This window comes from Halichoerus grypus, chromosome 1 (assembly GCF_964656455.1).
Source record: "Halichoerus grypus chromosome 1, mHalGry1.hap1.1, whole genome shotgun sequence".
Taxonomy (NCBI): Eukaryota; Metazoa; Chordata; class Mammalia; order Carnivora; family Phocidae; genus Halichoerus; species Halichoerus grypus.
The window spans coordinates 67,759,540-67,778,016 of NC_135712.1; the positions used below are offsets into that span (position 1 = coordinate 67,759,540).

General features: G+C 47.7%; 1 protein-coding gene across 5 annotated transcripts in view; it reads right to left on the minus strand.

The window, feature by feature from the left end:
- Positions 1–18,477, minus strand: part of MYLK (myosin light chain kinase) — a 260,972-nt gene that overhangs the window by 160,773 nt on the left and 81,722 nt on the right. For 2 of the 5 annotated variants that reach the window (XM_078066767.1, XM_078066762.1), the window contains exons 1-2: positions 13,816–13,936; positions 7,882–8,049 (exon numbers count right to left, since the gene is read on the minus strand). The exons of 1 other annotated variant lie outside the window; for it this stretch is intronic. In XM_078066767.1, the coding sequence (XP_077922893.1) occupies positions 7,882–8,049; positions 13,816–13,845 (198 nt within the window). In that variant the 5' untranslated portion in view covers positions 13,846–13,936. Of the gene's footprint in view, positions 1–7,881; positions 8,050–13,815; positions 13,937–18,477 lie in introns of those variants that run through there. 2 more of the 5 variants (XM_078066769.1, XM_078066774.1) reach the window with 1 other exon arrangement.

The window sequence follows — 18,477 nt, forward strand, 5'->3', positions numbered from 1 at the left end:
ATTTTTATATTTAAAAAAGAATTTAATGTCTTATTTCTATTGTAAATGGAACAGTTACTTTTAATGTATCTTCTGGCTGTGGGTCTCTGGTTTATGGGAACTGAGTTAAATGGAAGAATGGTCTCGACCAGCCCTATCCAACAGCACTTTCTGCAATGACAGCAATGTTCAATAATCTGTGTGGCCCAACCTGGTAGCTATTAGCTCCATGTGGATACGGAGCACTTAAAATGGGACTGGTGAGGCTGAGGAACTGAATCTTACATTTTATTTCATTTTAATTAATCTTAACCTAAATTGAAATAGCCACATGTGGCTACTGGCCATCATACTGGATGATACAGCTCTAGAACTCGGGCAGCTCATTCTCACTGAGGAAGCAAAAGACAATCAATAACAACTGATAAAACTGTAAACTGATCAAAGTAAAACTAAGTCATACATGTAAGTATTATAGGAATCCAGAGAAGGGAGCAATGGAGGGTTAGAAAGTTCATGTTTAGATCTGTGAGGGAGATCTATGTGCCAATGTGAAAAATAAATGCCAAAAGATGTGAAGCAAAAAGACCAAGTTGCAGATCAGTATACGTACATGGGCCCATTTGTGTATATGTATACATGTATATGTGTGTGTGTGTGTGTGTGTATGCAAATGCAGATACATGTTTCTATTTGCATAGAATATTTCTGGAAGAATCCCCCAATTGTTGACAATGGTTACCTCTGGAAAGCAGAAGTACGGGTCAAGGCAAGGAACTTGTTTATGTTGTTTGAATTTTTGTTTTACAAATAGTTTAACATTTAAATCATTTTTTTCTCTATAACAAAATTATTTTAGATAATTAACAAATAATACATTTTTAAAAGGCCAAAGTAGATGACTCTTTCCTGTGGTTATTACTCCCAAGTGATCTTATGTGATTATTGGGAATACTCCACATCCTATGACCATGGCTCTTCTGTACTCTAATAAAATGCTTTAAAAAGAAAGCATCCTTGATGAGTAGCCTGAAGGAGGCAGAATTGAATTTGGACCCTATGCTGGATGAGATGGAGAGGAGAAATTCTTGATAAAGGCACAGCCTGAGGAAGGAAAGGGAGCAGGGATGCAGGGGTGTAGGTAAGCAGTGAGGGCGCTGGAAGGGCTAGACAGAGACTGGATGGGATAAGGGGCGATAAGAGCCAATAAGAAGCCAAAGATCAAGTCCGTATGAATTGACTGGCAGGAGGTCTGGAGTCTTAGACCCTACCAACTTGGTTCTTGGGAGCACCCAACATGTACTGAGCACCCATCAGGTGGCCAGCATCACGCTACTCCTGGGGCACAATGATGAATAAGAAACAGTCACTGAGTTCCAGAAACCAGATGAGACCTGTGACAGGGAAGGCATCATACAGTGTGAGAAATACAAGATTTGGACCCAAAAGTACTGCCTCCATCACTTACTGACATAACCTTAACAAGTTCTGTAATCATTCTGAGCCCCCAGTTCTTCCTCTATAAAAAAAATGGGGAGAAGTCTACCTTACCACAAAGATGAAATGACTACGATTACATGCCTGACCCCATAGGGCACCAACAAATGCTACTTCCTATCCCACTCTGCCCCCATTCCTAACACCAGATAGGAAAGATAAAATAGCTTTCTTATTTACCCTTTCTTCTCAAAAGTGAAACCAGAACAAAATTCCTGTTTTATGGACTGCGGGCTGGGTGAGCGGGGGCTAGGGCTGGCTACGTTAGGAGGAGGAAGGCAGGAGAGTGGGACAGGGCTGGACAGCTAGGAGCTGATGGCAAAGGCCTCAGAGGCAGTGCTGAAGAACTCCGTGCAAGGCTCGGGGACATTAAGAAGGGGGAGGCCCAGTCAGACCTGCAGTGCAGGAAGGACAAACTGCAAGGACAGAAGTCAGGAAGCAGGAAACAGGTTTCCAAGCCACCACAAACCCTGTCTTAATCTCCTCTAAATTCCTATAGTACAAGCAATTTGTTGAACTATTTCAAGCCTCTAATTATACACTGTCATATCCTACTGTTTTACATACACGCATTTTTCTCCAGAACTACATCAAGACTCCTGAAGACAGAAAGCACAGAAGGAAGCAGACACTTCCTCTGAATTTCTCAAAGTGGCGGAGCACTTCTGAGTTATAAGTGAACTGGGAAGAAGTCGGTGTGGGAGGGATACTACTGTTGGCTGAAGTGGAAATTGAGGAATTACTCATGCTCTCATGGGTCAGGTCTTCTCCATTCCCTTCCTCCACCCTCCACGACTTCAACAGAAACATGCCTTGAGGAGGTAGGGCTGGCCCTTCGCTGTGAAGCCCACTTCAGTGATCACTGAGCCCCTTGGGCTGGAGGGAAGCCTCATTTGGGCTGGACTTCTCAAAAGACACTAAAGCATCAGCTCATTTGATTCACAGCACAGCCAGGGCCTATCACCATGTTTGCTTTTTCTGATAAGAATGAATTCCAGGGCAGAGGGGAAGAAATCTCCAGTCATTTCAATATATTTCCCCACCATCTTGCTCCTTTCACAATTGACTCTGTGTCAGGGGAAGCAGCCTATCGGCGCTTTAGCCATCTTTATGGGCAAAAGAACAGCGGAGGAGTTTCTGTCCGCCCCAGGCACTGCTGTGGCCCCGGCTACCTACCAAAGGGGCCCCAGCACCTGGGCCCAGTGATGCTGACCCGCGGTGGCACAGTCCGGCGTACTACTCTTCTCACCCTCAAGGCATCCTGCACTGTGGGGGTCCCCCATGCCTGCGGGCAGACAACAGAGCCCTACATCTGAGTTACGTCCACTGTCTTGTTCCCCCAAGCCAACAGCTGCCCCCTGACCACCCCGTTCAGGCCTAGCAGGCTTTCTCATGGGAAGAGGCCCACACAGGCGTTAGAGTGGGTTCAGGGCCATTTGGCAGACAACTCTGGGATCCCAGGTGCTCAGAACATGGGGGATGGTGTGGCTCCAGCCGCCACAACCCTTAGGCAGACAGAGCCCCTGCTGTGAGGTGAGGGTCTAGCCAGATGAAGGAACAGAGGTTTCCAGAATGTGGGCGCAGGTTGCCTGGGTCTAGAGGTAGTACTGATGAGATACAGATCCAAAGTTTTATGAGTTCTTAAACATATAATCTCCAGTTGACAGAGCCAAGAAAATTTTTCAAAGGTAGGCAGCTTTGGCTTAATCAATAGACGCTGATTGAATAGTGGTTTTCTATAATGACTTTATAGAAAATGTCATTAACAGTTACATGATATTAACTCACCTCCTAACCCCACATGGTTGACTTCCTCTCATAGATCCTAGACCCTGTCCGTTCAGGCCAGATGGCCAGAGCTAGGGAGGAATGAATTCTAGAACGCTTTAACTGCCGGGCCACCTTCAACTCAGAGTAAGGTACTCCCATCACTATTGGTCGATTTGGTAAGGGTCTCAAAGAGGGTTTTTTCTTTTTTTTTTATTGCAATATAACTGACCTATGACATTATGTTAGGTTCAGGTATATAACAAAATGATTCTATATATGTATATATTGTGAGATGATCACCACATTAAATCTAACATCCATCACAACACAGTTATAAATTTTTTTCTTGTGATAGAACTCTTAAGATCAACTCTCTTAGCAACTTTTAAATATACAACACAGTATTAACTATAGTCCCCATGCTGTACATGACATCTCCGTGACTTATTTATTTTATAACTGGAAGTTTGTACCTTTCTGCCTTTATCCATTTTGCCCACACCCCACCCCCACCTCTGGCAATCACCAATCTGATTCTCTGTATCTATGAGTTTGGTTGTCTCTTTTTCTTTTTCTTTTTCTTTTATTAAGATTCCACATATAAGAGAGATCATATAGTATTTATCTTTCTCTGTCTGATCTGAAAGTTTTTCATTCTTCTCTGTGCTGTGTCTTCTTCCCTATTTATTCCTATCAGTCAAAGAGATAATAACTCCACAAGCATCTCATTGGGAGTTTACCAGTTAGGAATACGTTTTTGTAAAATTTCCTGTGTGAATAACCACAACCAAAGATCCTATCTAGAGAAGCGTTTACGCCCTAGGCTTTTTTGTCTCTTGGCTGCTGGTCATTATGCCCCCTCCGCTGCTGTACCCCCAGCCCACGCCCACCCAGCCAATCCTCAATGTTCTGGTCTGTTGCCTCATGGTTTTAATATGGCTACTGAGCACCAGACATCATTACCTGCATTCGAGGCAGGAAGCAGGGGAGGGGTGGAACATGAGAGCACCAGTGATTTTTTTTTTTTTTAATCAGAAAAGCAGGAGCTGTCCCAGAAATTCCATAGCCAACTTCAGCCAAAATGTGTCACTGAGCCACCTCTAGCTGGAAAGAAAGACTCTACAATGGCTTCTAGAGTAGAAAAGGTCAAGGGCAAAGGGAATTGGTAATGGGTTATGTGTTGGCTGTCCAAAGGGTCTGCCTTAAAGTGGAAAAGCCCTAATGGATGTGAGGTACTGAGATGTACAGAGCTGAACAACTCGTCGTTTGGAGCTTCTCAGAATAAGACATGAGCCACAAGGGTTATCTGTGGTCCCACCTTAATGTCACCCAATGTCATCTTTCTTCATAGAAAGAGGGGCTTTATTGGAGGAAAGGGCTCATTAAATCCTTAGCCTATAAATATAGGTATAATAGGGAAATGAGGGCAGGGCAGCAACAATTTTATCCCTTGAAGGAATAAAAACAAAAAGTCAAATTTGAACCAACTTCTAATTACCGGCTTCAGAAGGCAGCAGGAAGCAAACCTTTATAACTTTCTCACATCCTGGTAGCCACTGTTTTTCTCTGCAGTGATGGGAGGGTCCTTGTGCCCTATTCAGAAGAAGCTGGCACATCCCAGGACCCTCCACACCAGGCGTTAGGACTTGAGCTGGTGGTGGCAACTTTACAGAGGGGAGTAGATGGAGCTCCTGGGGGCTGCCACAAAGAAGAGAAGGGTTCATGCCTACTGCAATGGCCACCAGCCTGGGCCTAAGCAGTAGCTTGAAGGCTTAATTTTAAAAAGTCACTCATTCAAAAGAGATTCTGCAAGAGCCCAGTTAATGAAGAGCTGAGATCCTGATGTCACTGTGACAGACACAAGGACTGGTTTGGTGCAGAATAAGCATCTGGAACAGGATGGACCCCAGCACCTGGAGGGAGAGGTCTGCAGGGTCAAGTGGCTGCAGCAGTGAAGGGTAACATGCACTGGAGGCAGAGAACCACTGGCTACACTCAGTGGGTAACCCTGTTTGGAGCTCAGTCTTTTATAACTAGCAACTCCTGCTCAAAGCCCACATCCCTCCAGGTTGACACCACCTTACTTCTCCCTTCTCTGAGGGCATCAGGTCAGGAACACTCCCTGTTCGACTGCATCTCTGGTAGCAAAAACAACCAGCATCCTCATTCTGGAATCTTCTGAAGTGGCTCTTCCCTAATGCAAAACAGCCCTCTGTGCCCTTTGGTATGGTGACCATACACACTTGCAGCATGCTAGTTTAAGAGCATTTTTGAGGACAGCCTCTCCCTCTGCATTTCCATTTGCAAGCTCTCGGATGGAGCCAGACGCTCCATCTAAGATCTCTCTGGAACTATCTTCCACCAGCATGCTGCCAGGGTGTTGTTCTGCATTAATTCCAGGCAGGTTGGAAGGGGTAAAGTAGCTCTGCAGGCTGACTTCTAAGGAATGCATTCATTTTGACATATAAACCACATGCAATATAGAAAGTCAACTTTCATCAATATAAGCAAAATAAAATTCTCAGCGAATGCTGTACTTTAAGAACGCTGCAGTCCACATTGTGAATGCTTTCAATCCATTGAATTGTTTACTTTATGATGGTTCAATTTATGTTGTGTGAATTTTACCTCATTAAAAAACTACCGTATTTCTATACTTTTTAACTTTAGGAAGTGGTTTTACCATTTTCTTCCTCAATTCATTTTCTTTTCACATTCCTGGAGGCCAGAAATACAGAAACCGTGAGTTGTTTCTTCTCAGATAAGGAAACCCAGGTCCATAGAAGGTGTGAAGCCAACAGGACGGCCGAGCTACAAAGAGCTCAGTGTGCTGATGCCTGGGCCAGGGCTCATTCTACAAGGTTCCAAAGCAAATAACTCAAGGGCATGGTCCCTTGGTGACCTCCAAAGGCAGCAAAGGAAGCAGAAGCACCACCATGCTACAGAGGAGTCTAAGTCCTCTCTTCCTCTCCATGTCTGCCAGAATTTGAGAAGGAGTTCATCTCTCTGAAGCAGTAGGGCAGGAGTGAAGGTACTGGAGATGAGATCAGTTTTGCTAGGCCATTTTCTCAAGTTCATTTTTTATATTTTATCTTTTAAGTATAAAGTCAGTGTTTTATGACACCTTCACAGAGTGGTCCAGCCACCATCGCCATCTCATTCCAGAACATCTCCATCGTCCCCAGGAGGAACCCTCCCCCCATTAGCAGTCAGTCCATACTCTTCCTCCCCGGCCCCCGCAATCACCAATCTACGATAGCTTTGCCTACTCTGGACATCTCATACCCACGGAGGCATTCAGAGTGTGGCCTTTTGTGCCTGGCTTCTCTCCCTTAGCAGAGCCTTCTCAGTGTGCATCCACACTGCAGCATGTAACAGTAGGTCACTCCTTTCCACAGCGTAAATCCCCAGGGATTCTTCCACTGCTTCTTTCCCGCCAGCTGTGGGGATGTGGGGACCATATTCAGGGCAACAGAAAAGAGCCCTCATTCTGGCAGGGCCCAGAAAGAAGAAAACAGACCCCTCGGCAGCATCGCAACATTCCCCACGACCTTCCTCCTTACAACAAGGGCTGTTAGGTCAGATCCACCAGCCAACGGCCTTAACTACAGGACCGCGTGGAGCACGCATCACAGTGCAGCCCGCGCACTCTCCAGATGGCGAGGGCCATCCTGCACAAGGCCAAACCGGGCGCTTAAACAAAGGCAAGGCCTGGTGTCATCTGGGATGAGGGATGCGCTTGACCCCTTCCTCCTACAAGCGTGCAGGGGCCTGCTCTTAAATTGTAGATTCGTAACGCCACCTATGAATTTCTCATCTCCTCAGCTGTCTTCTGCTCAGATCAAAGCCTTCTAGCCTCTAAAGTGTTTCCTGGGGTAGATCCCCCATGATTAACCCGGGACAAATAATACTCGCAAATGTCCCTGACGTCCACGTGCATCTCCATGTCAAGCTGATGATGGGACTTCCTGATGGCCTGAACCAGCAGCTCGCTACAAGTCTCCACTTGGGCATAACCTCGGTGTTCTTACGGCTGTTCTTCAATGTCCTCGTCGTCTTCTTCTCCTTTCTAGGACAAGGTGGACAAGGGGTTACCATGCCCAATTTGCAGAAGAAGAAATGGAGGCCCAGTAAGAGCAAGAGACCAGTATTCATTAGCAAAAGGTAACTGAACTGATAAGGGGTCCCATCTCCCACTGCAGTGCTCTGGATGCACCAAGTGGATACATGAGAGGGCTGGTTAATGAAACGCTCCTTTGAGGGAGAAGGTGAAAGAAAAATTACAGTCTGTTCTCAACTGTCCAGATTTGAGGGCACATATTTCGACCCAAGCTGTATGGTTCCTGCCACCAGCCCGGGTCATCTTCCACAATTAGGTAGCACGTACCCAGAACATGGCCTATGTTAACAGCAAAATGTCTCCGTGCCCCTTCCCACCCCCGAGTTCTCCAACCCACAGACCAAAGTCAACCATAAACCAAACAACTCGGGTAAACTGATAGATATTCACTTCATGTGTGGGTCCAAAGAAAACCAGGCTTCCACGCGATCCAGCCTGCTGGGGAAAGGGCTGCCGAAGCAGTGACGACCCTGCCCCATCTCCTCTCCGGCCTCCCCTCCAGCCACGCTTCTTACCCTCCCTTCAAACTTGGCGGTGGCTCCTTCTCTGATGCAGAGGTTCCGAGGGGGCACAATGAAAGCAGGGGCCTCGGTCAGGGACATGGAACCGACTCTCGGGTGATCCACACTGACGGAGGTTTTAGAAACCTGGGTTGAGGCGGCCAGCTTCACATCCCCCATGGTCTGCAAACAGGAAGGAAGACCAGGTCAGATGAGAGAAGTGCAGCCCCTCATCCCTGTGCATGGCCAGCATTCCCCGTGTGCGGGTGGGGCCCCTGTGCTGTGGGTTCTGTCGGGAGTGGGTGCCCCGTTAGGTCAGGTCGGCCTGGAGCTCCTCTCTGAGAATGAGGGGCCCTGTGTCCTCCACAGGCAAGGCTGCCGGGGTGGGGCCCATCCCGCCCCAGACACCAGCACCAGGGCCACAGGCCCACCTCCCCCAAACCCTATGGAGAACTTCTAGGAAAGGCGCAGCTGGGGCAAGAACAGAGGGACCCGCTGATCTCAGCATTTTTACAGCTGACATCTAAAACCAGTATTTAATAGTCATTGGCTTTTCAGGATCAAAAAGTAAGTCAGGCACTCATGGTAGAAAGTAAAAGCTGCTTTTGCGTGAACCATGAGAGCTCGCGCGCTAAAGAAAAACAGGATTCATCTGCCCAGGAAGGAAAGAGTTTGGGGTTAAAACAGCAAGGATCCTGGCTGAGGTGAGGAGAGGTGAGGGTGGGCGAGTGAATGGAGGAAAGGAAGCGCGTCTAGGGAGGACATCTCATTTCTAGGGACTAGATGGTGGAAAGCCTTGCAGGTCACAGAATGTCAGAGAAGGGAGCGTTCTAAGATTATTCAGGCTATTTCCTCCATTTGCAATGGGAGCCTCGAGAGGGTAAGTCACTAGCCCAAAGAGACAAAGCAAAATGATGGCATCACTGGCAAGAATACCTCAAGCTCCTTGCTCCTGGCACAGGGCCCAGTTGGGACTAGACAGGATGTCGATGGGGGCTGGCAGGTTAGCTGGGACACAGGGACTTCCTTAGGATTGATTCCAGAAGTGGAATTAGTAACAGGGGCATATCTGAGTTCTTGGTGGTAAGCAGCAGAATAGACTCTGGCTCTCATAAACAGAGAAGGGATTTGTTGGAAAGATGGGGAAGGAGGAGCTCCTCAAATCCATAGGAAAGACTGGAGGACAAGGCTGGGAAAACAGGCAGCAGCTGAGAGAAGCCTGGTGGTCAGACCTCAAGCAGTCAGTGGACACCCACACACCAGCTGGAGTGCATCCTAAGTCTCCCTGCTGCAAGTTCCAAGTCCAGGTGGGAGCCTCAACAGGCTGGACCAGCTCAAGATCGGGGACCATGTCTTACTTGCCATGGAAGAGTGGTGTCAGCGGCATGTAATTAGTTTATTTAAATTTATAACATCTAATAAAAATAAAATAGGGATATGCCTTTTGAAGCTCACGTTAAAGTAACAAAGACCTGGGTTCCTTTATAACAGGGCACATCCCCTGCCTGACAAACCCAGCTTTCTCTTTTGCTGATAAGGTATTAGCTATGCAAACAAAATCTTTTCCAAATGATATGACTCACAGGTTCACAGCAGTAGATAACAATATAAGCAAAACTTCTGTAGCACTTACTATCCCCCAGGAACTATTCTAAGCACTTTTAAATAACAGCTCATTTGCTCCTCATGTAAACACTAGGAGACAGTTACTATCATCATCCCCATTTTATGGATTAGAAACGGAGGCACAGCAAGATTAAGAAATTTGCCCAAGGTCATGGCATTTAGTAGGGGCCAGAACTGGCACTTGGACCCAGGCGTCTGGCACCAGAGCTCCTATTCCTAACCAGTGGCCTTCTTGCCCCCTGTAAGCAGTCAGAGCTGGCTGGTGGCAAGGGGCTCTGAGGTTGGGGTAGATAGCGACAGAGCCACTAGCATATACATGTGAAATTCAGGTTTTCTGCATGTCAAAACATACCATCCATAACATAGAAAGATGGATGGGATAAAGGGTTTGCAGCAAAAACAAAGGGCTGGAATACTTTACAACTAAGAAGGAAACAGCCTCACAGATCAATGGAAAGAGGCTATGACTTGTGCAGTTCACTGAAGACAAACAAATGGCCACTAAACAAAGGGACACTGCCTGGCCTCGGTGAGAATCCAAGAGTACAAAGTAAGAACTTATCTTTTTAAAAAAACTGACCACACTGACATTTAAAAAGATAACATAAAATGCCAGTAAGACTGTGGGATGGTGGCCCACTCACCTCAGGGGGAGGGGCACATCAATTGGTGCGATCTCTCCAGAAAGCAATTTGGCAAAGAGATTCTGGAAAAAAAAAAAAGTCCATCTCTCCTCCCAGAAATCCTACATTCAGCAATGTATTTTTTTTTTTAATTTATTTGAGAGAGAGAGTGAGAATGAGCAGGGGAGGCAGCAGAAGCAGAGGGAGAAGCAGGCTCCCTGCTGAGCAAGGAGCCCTATGTGGGACTCGATCCCAGGACGCCGGGACCACGACCTGAGCCCAAGGCAGACGCTCAACTGACTGAGCCACCCAGGTGCCCCTAGCAATGTATTATTGGGAAAGAATAAGAGATGCAGCACAAAATTTATATCTAAGGATGCTAATCACATTATTTATAGCAGAAGAAATAGAAAAATAATCCTGTGAAGTAGAAACAGAAAGAAAGACCCAGTTAAGTGTCTACCCAGAGAACTGGTAGAACACAGTGGAGTATCAGGTGGCTATGCGGTGTATGTTTACAAAGAAAATCATGATAGGAATTGAATGATACAGAAATTTTAAACTCAAAGTAAGTTTTATTATGGGAAATTTCAAACATACAGAAAAGTAGAAAGAATGATAAAATGAGCACCTCAAACACCCATCGCCTAACTCCAACAATTAACATCTTGCCATATTTCGATCATTGTGTCTGCACAACCATTTTAAAGTCATCGTGATATTTTAATGGCAAAAATCAGGATATATTCATTCACTTAATTAAAATAGATTTCTTGAACATCGACCATGTGCCAAGTTAGGTGTTTGAGACAGAGCAGTGAACAATTACGTGTGTGTGGCAAGTGTGGTAACGTGGTGGTGGGGGAGGAATGGGGTTCTCAAATCCTGCAGAAGCCCCCCGGACCACACCCTAGAGGGAACACTGCTCCCTCTGCCCTCCTCCAATGGCACAGATACCCTCAGCCGGGGGGGGCTCAGGGTGGGGGCAGGAAGCATGAGGCTCAGACCCTGCCACAAACCCAGGGGCACTGCTACTTTCCAGCCATGAGCTACAAGGTACTTCAAGTCTCTTGGCCTCAGTTTCCTTTTCTGTAAAATGGGCGTGATAACATCAGCCTCAGAAGGCTGCAGGAAGGATACGAGTGAGAGCACACACAAAACACACAGCGCAGCGCGAAAGGGGTTCAATCAGTAGTAGCCGATCAATACTGTCATCATCCAGTTCCCAAAGAGAAGCCGGTCTCCCCCCGCTGCAGGACACAGGCCCTCTTCATCGAGGACAGCAAGGAGCCCAGTCCGGCCCGGTCACCTTCAGGGCAAGGGCATCTGAGCGGGATTACTGTGACCAGCGGTAGGAAGCAGATGGCAGAACTCCGTGAGGCAGGGAAGGCAGGCCTGAGGCCCACAGCAGCCTCCCTCAGCACTGTCGTGTCTGTTCCAGCAGCACGGCTGAATGGGGCAGTCCCCACAGTCCTGCCAGGCGGCTCTGACTATGCCCCTCTCACAAATGATGACACCGAAGCTCAGAAATAACCTTTGTCCAAGGTCACAGAGCTAAGAAGTAGAAACCAAAACCAAGTCTGACCTCAGTCCTACCCTGCAGGCCTCCTAGAGCACCCCATGACCCAGACAAGGCATTTCCTACTGTCCCCAGGCAAGGGAGATAAACTAGACAGAAGCCTGGGAGCTCCACAGAGGACGGGGGACAGCGAATGTGCCTCCCCTTCTGCTCTCAGGCCTGGCTTTGAAAGACACGAGACTCTTCCCCCTCTGCTTTCTGGGGAGCTGAAAACTAGGAGTGGTGACATCAGGCTCAGGACCCTCCTGCATATCGCCCTGATCCAAGATCTTCTGAGGTCTGTCTAAATCTCCGGTTTAGAAGGTCCCGGATGCTATCATCAAAGGGAAAGTGCTTGGCTTCAAGAACACAGAAAACAGAAGTCATCTATCCCTAGGGGAGGTCTGGCTTCATGGTTAGAAAAGGAACAGGCAAGTCAGTATCGCCAGGAGACATCCAGTCCCCCACAAGGTGGTTGTGGGGGGTAGTTACTTAACTATCAGGTGAGCAGGACCAGAGCCCAGTCCCAGGCTGGCCAGACACACAAATAGCTTCGCTCAGCCCACCGCCCCGCCCACTGCCATCAGCAGCATAAACAGAATCCATCCACATTGACAAGTAATGGTTACTGACATAATTGGGATGTTCTATCAAAAAATAATAATAAATCAGGGGTGCCCGGCTGGCTCAGTAAGTGCAGTGTGCGACTCTTGATCTCAGGGGGGTGAGTTCAAACCCCCACATTGGGCGTAGAGATTAAAAATAAAATCTTTCAAATAATAATAATAACAATAAAGCAAACCAAACCGTCCTTATTCCCTTCTAATCTCTAGTCCAGCCTGATGACCACATTCCAGTGGAGAACACCAGAGGGGCGGGCTAACTTCTGCCATAATCTCTCTACTGGCAAAGCAGTGCTTGCTGGCTTGAAACACACCCAGCTCGGGGTTCGTTCAATACCAGTTAAATGCAGATCAAAGGACAGAGAAGTAAGAGGAGGAAAAAAAAATGAAGGAGGGGGTCAAAGAGAGAGGGAGACAGCCCCTCACACACACAATGCTCCGGCCAAAGCTCACCTCCAAATAAGGTTTTCACAAGTAACATAATTAGTTAATCATCCAAAGCAGCTCTAAGTTAACTTGACTTTAATTTGATCAAAAACACTTGAAATTGTTTCTTGAACCCAGAAAGGAACATTTTCAACTATGGCCAAAAGAGAGTGAACTCTGAGGCAAAAAGACTCAGAAGAAATGTTAAAAATTAGGGATGAAGTTATATGGCAGAAGAAGTTTAGGGAAACCAGCTGTCCTCTTCCCTACCCAAAGTGCATACATTTATTTTTTTTTTTTTTAAGATTTTATTTATTTATTTGACAGAGACAGCGAGAGCAGGAACACAAGCAGGGGGAGTGGGAGAGGGAGAAGCAGGCTTCCCGCTGAGCAGGGAGCCCGATGTGGGGCTCGATCCCAGGACTCTGGGATTATGACCCGAGCCGAAGGCAGCGGCTTAATGACTGAGCCACCCAGGCGCCCCAAGCGCATACATTTAAAATGATCATGGTGGGATGCCTGGGTGGCTTAGTTGGTTAAGCATCTGCCTTTGGCTCACGTCATCATCCCAGGGTCCCTGCTCAGCGGGGAGCCTGCTTCTCCCTCTCCCACTTTCCCTGCTTATGTTCCCTCTCTCGCTGTGTCTCTGTCAAATAAATAAATAAAATCTTTAAAAAAAAATAAAAAATAAAAAAACAAAAACAAAATGATCGTGGTCTTTAAGCACCTAACCCGGCAGCAAGGCATCCTGGAAATACCACATCTTCCCTCTAGGGCCGGGCTCCCAGCGGGCTCTACGCTGGCAGCCTGGCAGCCAGCCATGAACCCACCCCCACCTCCCCACCCCCCCTTCCTGGCCCGCAGGGGAGACAGCAAACCACCCAGGTGCGAGGGCCCCAGGCAATGACAGCTCCACTCTCCGCGCGTTAATCTTCTCTCTGACGCGCACTCAGATCCTGACCAATTCCCTAATCGCTCCTAATACCAGAGTGAGCTGCTCCTTGGCTGCGGGCTGTGCCAGGTGGACTTTGCTGTGACCCACAAGAGCAAACCGTGGGGCAGAGCCACATACCCGAGAACCGACATGCCTTACCGTGGCCTCTTCCCCCGGCAGCTCTCCCATGAGTCGGGACGCGTGGGCAGCCACGCTTTACCACTGGACGGCAGAGAATTCTGTCCAACGTCCGTCTGAGGAAGAAGACAGTGAAGGAGAGCCAGGGACGCTGTGGAGCCCAGGGCTAGACTGAAAAGTTAAGGGGCGTCTGCCTGACTCTGCTCGCAGATGTTGCAACTTGCCTTCTGCCAGGCAGCCAACTTCACTCAGTCAGGGAGATCTGTTGTTCTAATCCGCCCAGCTGGGGTGACCTTTGAAACCCCGGGCTGCCAGCTGTAGAAGCTCTCAATGGAGTCCCGGGGAGACCAGGAGTGGAAGCTCACAGGTTTTTACTTGTTCAGAGCTGCCGATTCCAATCTCAGTGTGGAGCAAAGGGAGGACGTTGTCAAGCAGAGAGCTGAACCCTTGGAGGGACTGGGCACACCCCCAGCTCCACATCTGGCCTGGAACGTCACTTACCCCTTGGCACATCTGGCATGGGATTACCACACAGGGCTCATGGGATATGTGCCTCCTGAGACCCAGCTCTTTCCTCCTTAAGCTAAAGAAGCCCTGCTTATGATCCCTGGAGTGAGGGGAAACCCAGAGAACAGACAGATGGGGAACTCCTGTGCTGCAATTGTCTTAAGGAATCTAGGCTGAGATCTGAACCAGGCTCCAAGCGTTCATGTCGCACACAGGACCCAGCAGGGCTCCTTCTGACCCCTGGGGAGCTTCAGGAAGGGTCCTTGGTGCATACCTCTAAAACATGGTAGCAAGGTGATGCCCAGCCCAGTCCTTCCCCGGGAGAGAGAAGGATTTCCATAGTTCCAAAGGGATCTCTCATGCTATGCAACTCATGCCATGGGACAAACTGCAGATGTCTGAATCAGGAATGACATGGCTTTAAGCTTTTCCATTGGGCCCTGTCTGATCCTTGAGTAACTGGTATTCTTCTAACCCCTTCTAACACCTGGGGGACCCCTTACCCTCTAGCTCAGCAGTTCTCAAATTTTTGGTCGCAGAGCCCCTTTATGCTCCTAGAAATTAGTGAGGATTCCAAAGAGCTTTTGTTTGTGAGTTATTGCTAACAATATTTACTGTATTCAAAATTAAAACCAATAATTCATTCAAAAACATCAATAATAAGCCCATTATATGTTAACATAAATAACACTTCTAAAAGAAAAAATATATTTTCCAAAACAAAGTTTAATGAGAAGAATTGTTCATTTTTGCAAATTTCTCTAATGTCTGGCTAATAGAAGACAGCTAGATTTTCAAATCTGCTTCCACATTCAGTCTACTATGATATCACTGTATTTGCAGCTGCTGGAAAACTCCACTTGAGAGAGAAGGAGGGTGAAAAAGGCAAATGCCATCTGATTACAAAGATGATTTGGACCTCTGGGCCCCTGAAAGAGTCTCGGGGTTCCCAAGGATCCCCTGGGGGCACACTTTGAGAACTGTTGCTTTAACCCATCCCCCGTTCTCCCCAATACCATCTGCTCTCATGTCTGTCCTCCTAAAAATGCACAACTAGAAAGGGAAAAGTGGTTTTATAGGAGTAGTGGAGTGTGGCTTTGAGGAATGGGTGAGGAGGAGGGTGAATCAATATCTAATTTGGTCCCATCTTTTCTTCCAAAGAGAATGGTTGGACAAACATGCACCTGAGAGATTTGAAGCTAAAACAGACACTGATGAAGAGAACACCTTTAAGTCACTTAAGTCCTTGGCCAAGACTGAATATAAACTCCAGACCTCTGGAAGACATGGTAGATATTTGAATATTTTATGGCTAATAAAGGAAGAAAGAAATCCGAAAAACAATGCTGTTCACCACTGAGGAATGGAGGTAAATTCAGATCTAAGTCTTCTTAGATGGAGGTCTCTGGTGGTGGCAACAGGACTGGAGAGTCATTTTGAGTTGGACAGAGCTAAGGACAATGACGTGGACAAAAACATGGGAGGCATGTCTATCAAACCTGTGGGTTAGACTAAGCAAGTAGGAACAGCTAACATGCTAAACCCAGCTAGCATGTTAAATACAGCCCTGAAAGATCAGCAAAATGGACCAGAGCTTGAGAGGAAACTTAAAAGAACAATTTTTAAATTGAATACTTAGGCTCGGGAGCAAAAACAGGAGTGCCTGGGTGGCATGGCTGGTTGAGCATCTGACTCTTGGTTTTGGCTCAGGTCATGATCTGAGGAGCCCCACGTCAGGCTCTGCGCTCAGCTCGGAGTCTGCTTGAGACTCTCTCTCCCTCTGCCCCTTCCTCCCTGCACTTTCTCTCTCTCTCAAGTAAGTAAATAAATCTAAAACAACACAACACAACACAACTACCCAAGTACAAACACAACTACCGAAGTACAAAATGGCTGATTGGAAACATTGCACACAGACCTCTGGTCCCACAGAGATTAGGCTAGTCCCATGTTAGCAGCACGCATCAAATCCCTTATGTCCTCTTTGTCCCAAGGCTCAGAGTTGACAGCCACATAGTTGTGTGGTTCTATGATTAACACCTGTCTCCCCCCCACTGGAACACAAACTCCACCAGGTCACAGATCCCACGTGTTCCACTAACTACTATATCCCCAATGCCTACAATACTAATGAGCACATGACAAGTTCTCAACAAATACTTGTGGGATACATGAATGAATAGAAAGTTGGGCTAAAAAAGTATTAAAAAACAAAATCTCTTCCAAACTAGGACACCACTTAACTTTATTGTATAGGGAATCCTGAGAACATTAGAGAGAGGATGTAGGGAAAGAAGCGGGAGAACAGGTCACTCCAATAAAAAATCTACCCCTCTGGAGCCTATAGGTGTTTGGCCCAGACACACTGGTGCCAGTCTGGCTTTAAACCAGGCATGTGACCCTTTCTACTCTGCTTCTCAGTCTTCCAGTGTGTGAAATGGGCGCTATGAGCCTTGGATAGACTCTGAGTTTCCTGCTGGCATTTCCAAGCGACTTGGATCCAGGTCCCTGGTTTCCCAAGTGAAAGCACTCAAAGGCAGCCCACTCTGTCCCCCACAGCTGAGTTCTTCCCTGAGCCACCAGGCAGGTGGCTGTCCCCTGGCCTTCCTGGGCCTTTCCTCTAGAAAAGCACATTAATGGAGGGTCTGAATTTCTGCAGGCAGATGAGCTGCCCACATCAGCCCGGCCACATCAGCAGAGCAGCAAACCACGGGCAGGAGGAGGATGCGAGCTCAGCAACACTACTCCGAGTGCCCACATCTTTGGCAGAAAGTTATTTTTAAATTTTCTTAAAAGAGGACACACACACACACACAGATCAAATCAAATAAACACACCCAACCGCACACACAGTGTGAACGAGCGAGGCCTGGTCTCCTGGAGCTGCTCTCTTCCTGTTGGGATTCTTGCTTAATTTGGGATTTAATGAGAACAGGCTGAGAGAAGCTTTTTGCAATAGAAGTCACATGCAAAAAAAAAAAAAAAAAATCAAAGCCAGAACCAGAAACCCTGATTATAACTAAATTCGCAAAAGGCACACTTCTATCACAATTAGCCAACAGTCCTAATGTTCATTCATTTTGTTATCAGGTATTATTGCTACAGAAGTAAATCCGGGGTCACCAGTGTGTTGATCCAACCATCGCCTTCTCAAACACCATGCCTCCTCCCTCCATTCTGTTAAGTCATATGAACTGAGCTGAGTTTTTTAAACCCCACAAGATGAGCACTGGGATACTCATGTAGGGGTAGCCCCCACCACCCTCGGTCCATGGGGGCCCAGAAAATCACCTGGGGGAACAGGAACCGTGCTCACGGTTCCCAACCCCAGGATGCCCCATGGAGGGGAACAGACTGCTCGACAGTCAGATGTTGCATTCTCCACCGCTAAACCGGGTGGCCTGAGGCAAGTGAAAACCTCTGAAAGTCTTAGTTTACTTATCTGTCAAACGGGGCTCCTGCTACTACCCCGCTGCCTACGAGGTTGCCACGAGGGTCGGCAATGTGTATGAAAAGCAGCCCAGCCCAGTCTCTGGCAGAGAGTAAGAGCTCAATCCGAGGCAGCTGCTGTGGTTAACATCGTTGTTTTAAGCTCTCTTTCAGAAGCTCAGAGGATAGAAGCAGCCTTGGCCACGGAGGGGGCCACAGGAGAAACTGGGAGGCATCACGGCGGGTAAAATGGCATCAGAGAGACAGTCAGCAACTGGGACTCACTGTGGCTGCACCCTGACCGGCCGTGCGATCTTAAGAAAGTCACTGCCCTTCTCTCCCTATGGTCCTCTCTCTGTGTGGCCTGACGGGCCTCTCTGGACACTTCCTGCCCTAGCGCACCTGTGTCTCTAGGACTGCCGCCAGCCCTCCATGGGACACCTGGGCAGGCGGGAAAGGTTCAGCAGAGGGAGCCAAGCCCAGAGCAGGAACATGATGCAGGACACCAAGAGAGGAGGAAAGAAACTTCTGTTCCCAGCCCACCACGCAGGGCTTCACAGGCTGGGCGGCCAAATCAGGTAGACACACCTGTCACCAAGGCACACCTGCAAGACACCAGCACCTGCCATGAGGACAGAGACGGGGCCAGTGCTGAGCACGGGCACTACGCGATTATTCCAGCTTTGCAGCCTCTGGCCAGCTCCCAAGTTGAGCCTCTGATTCGATGAAGTCCGTCCAGAGAGAAAC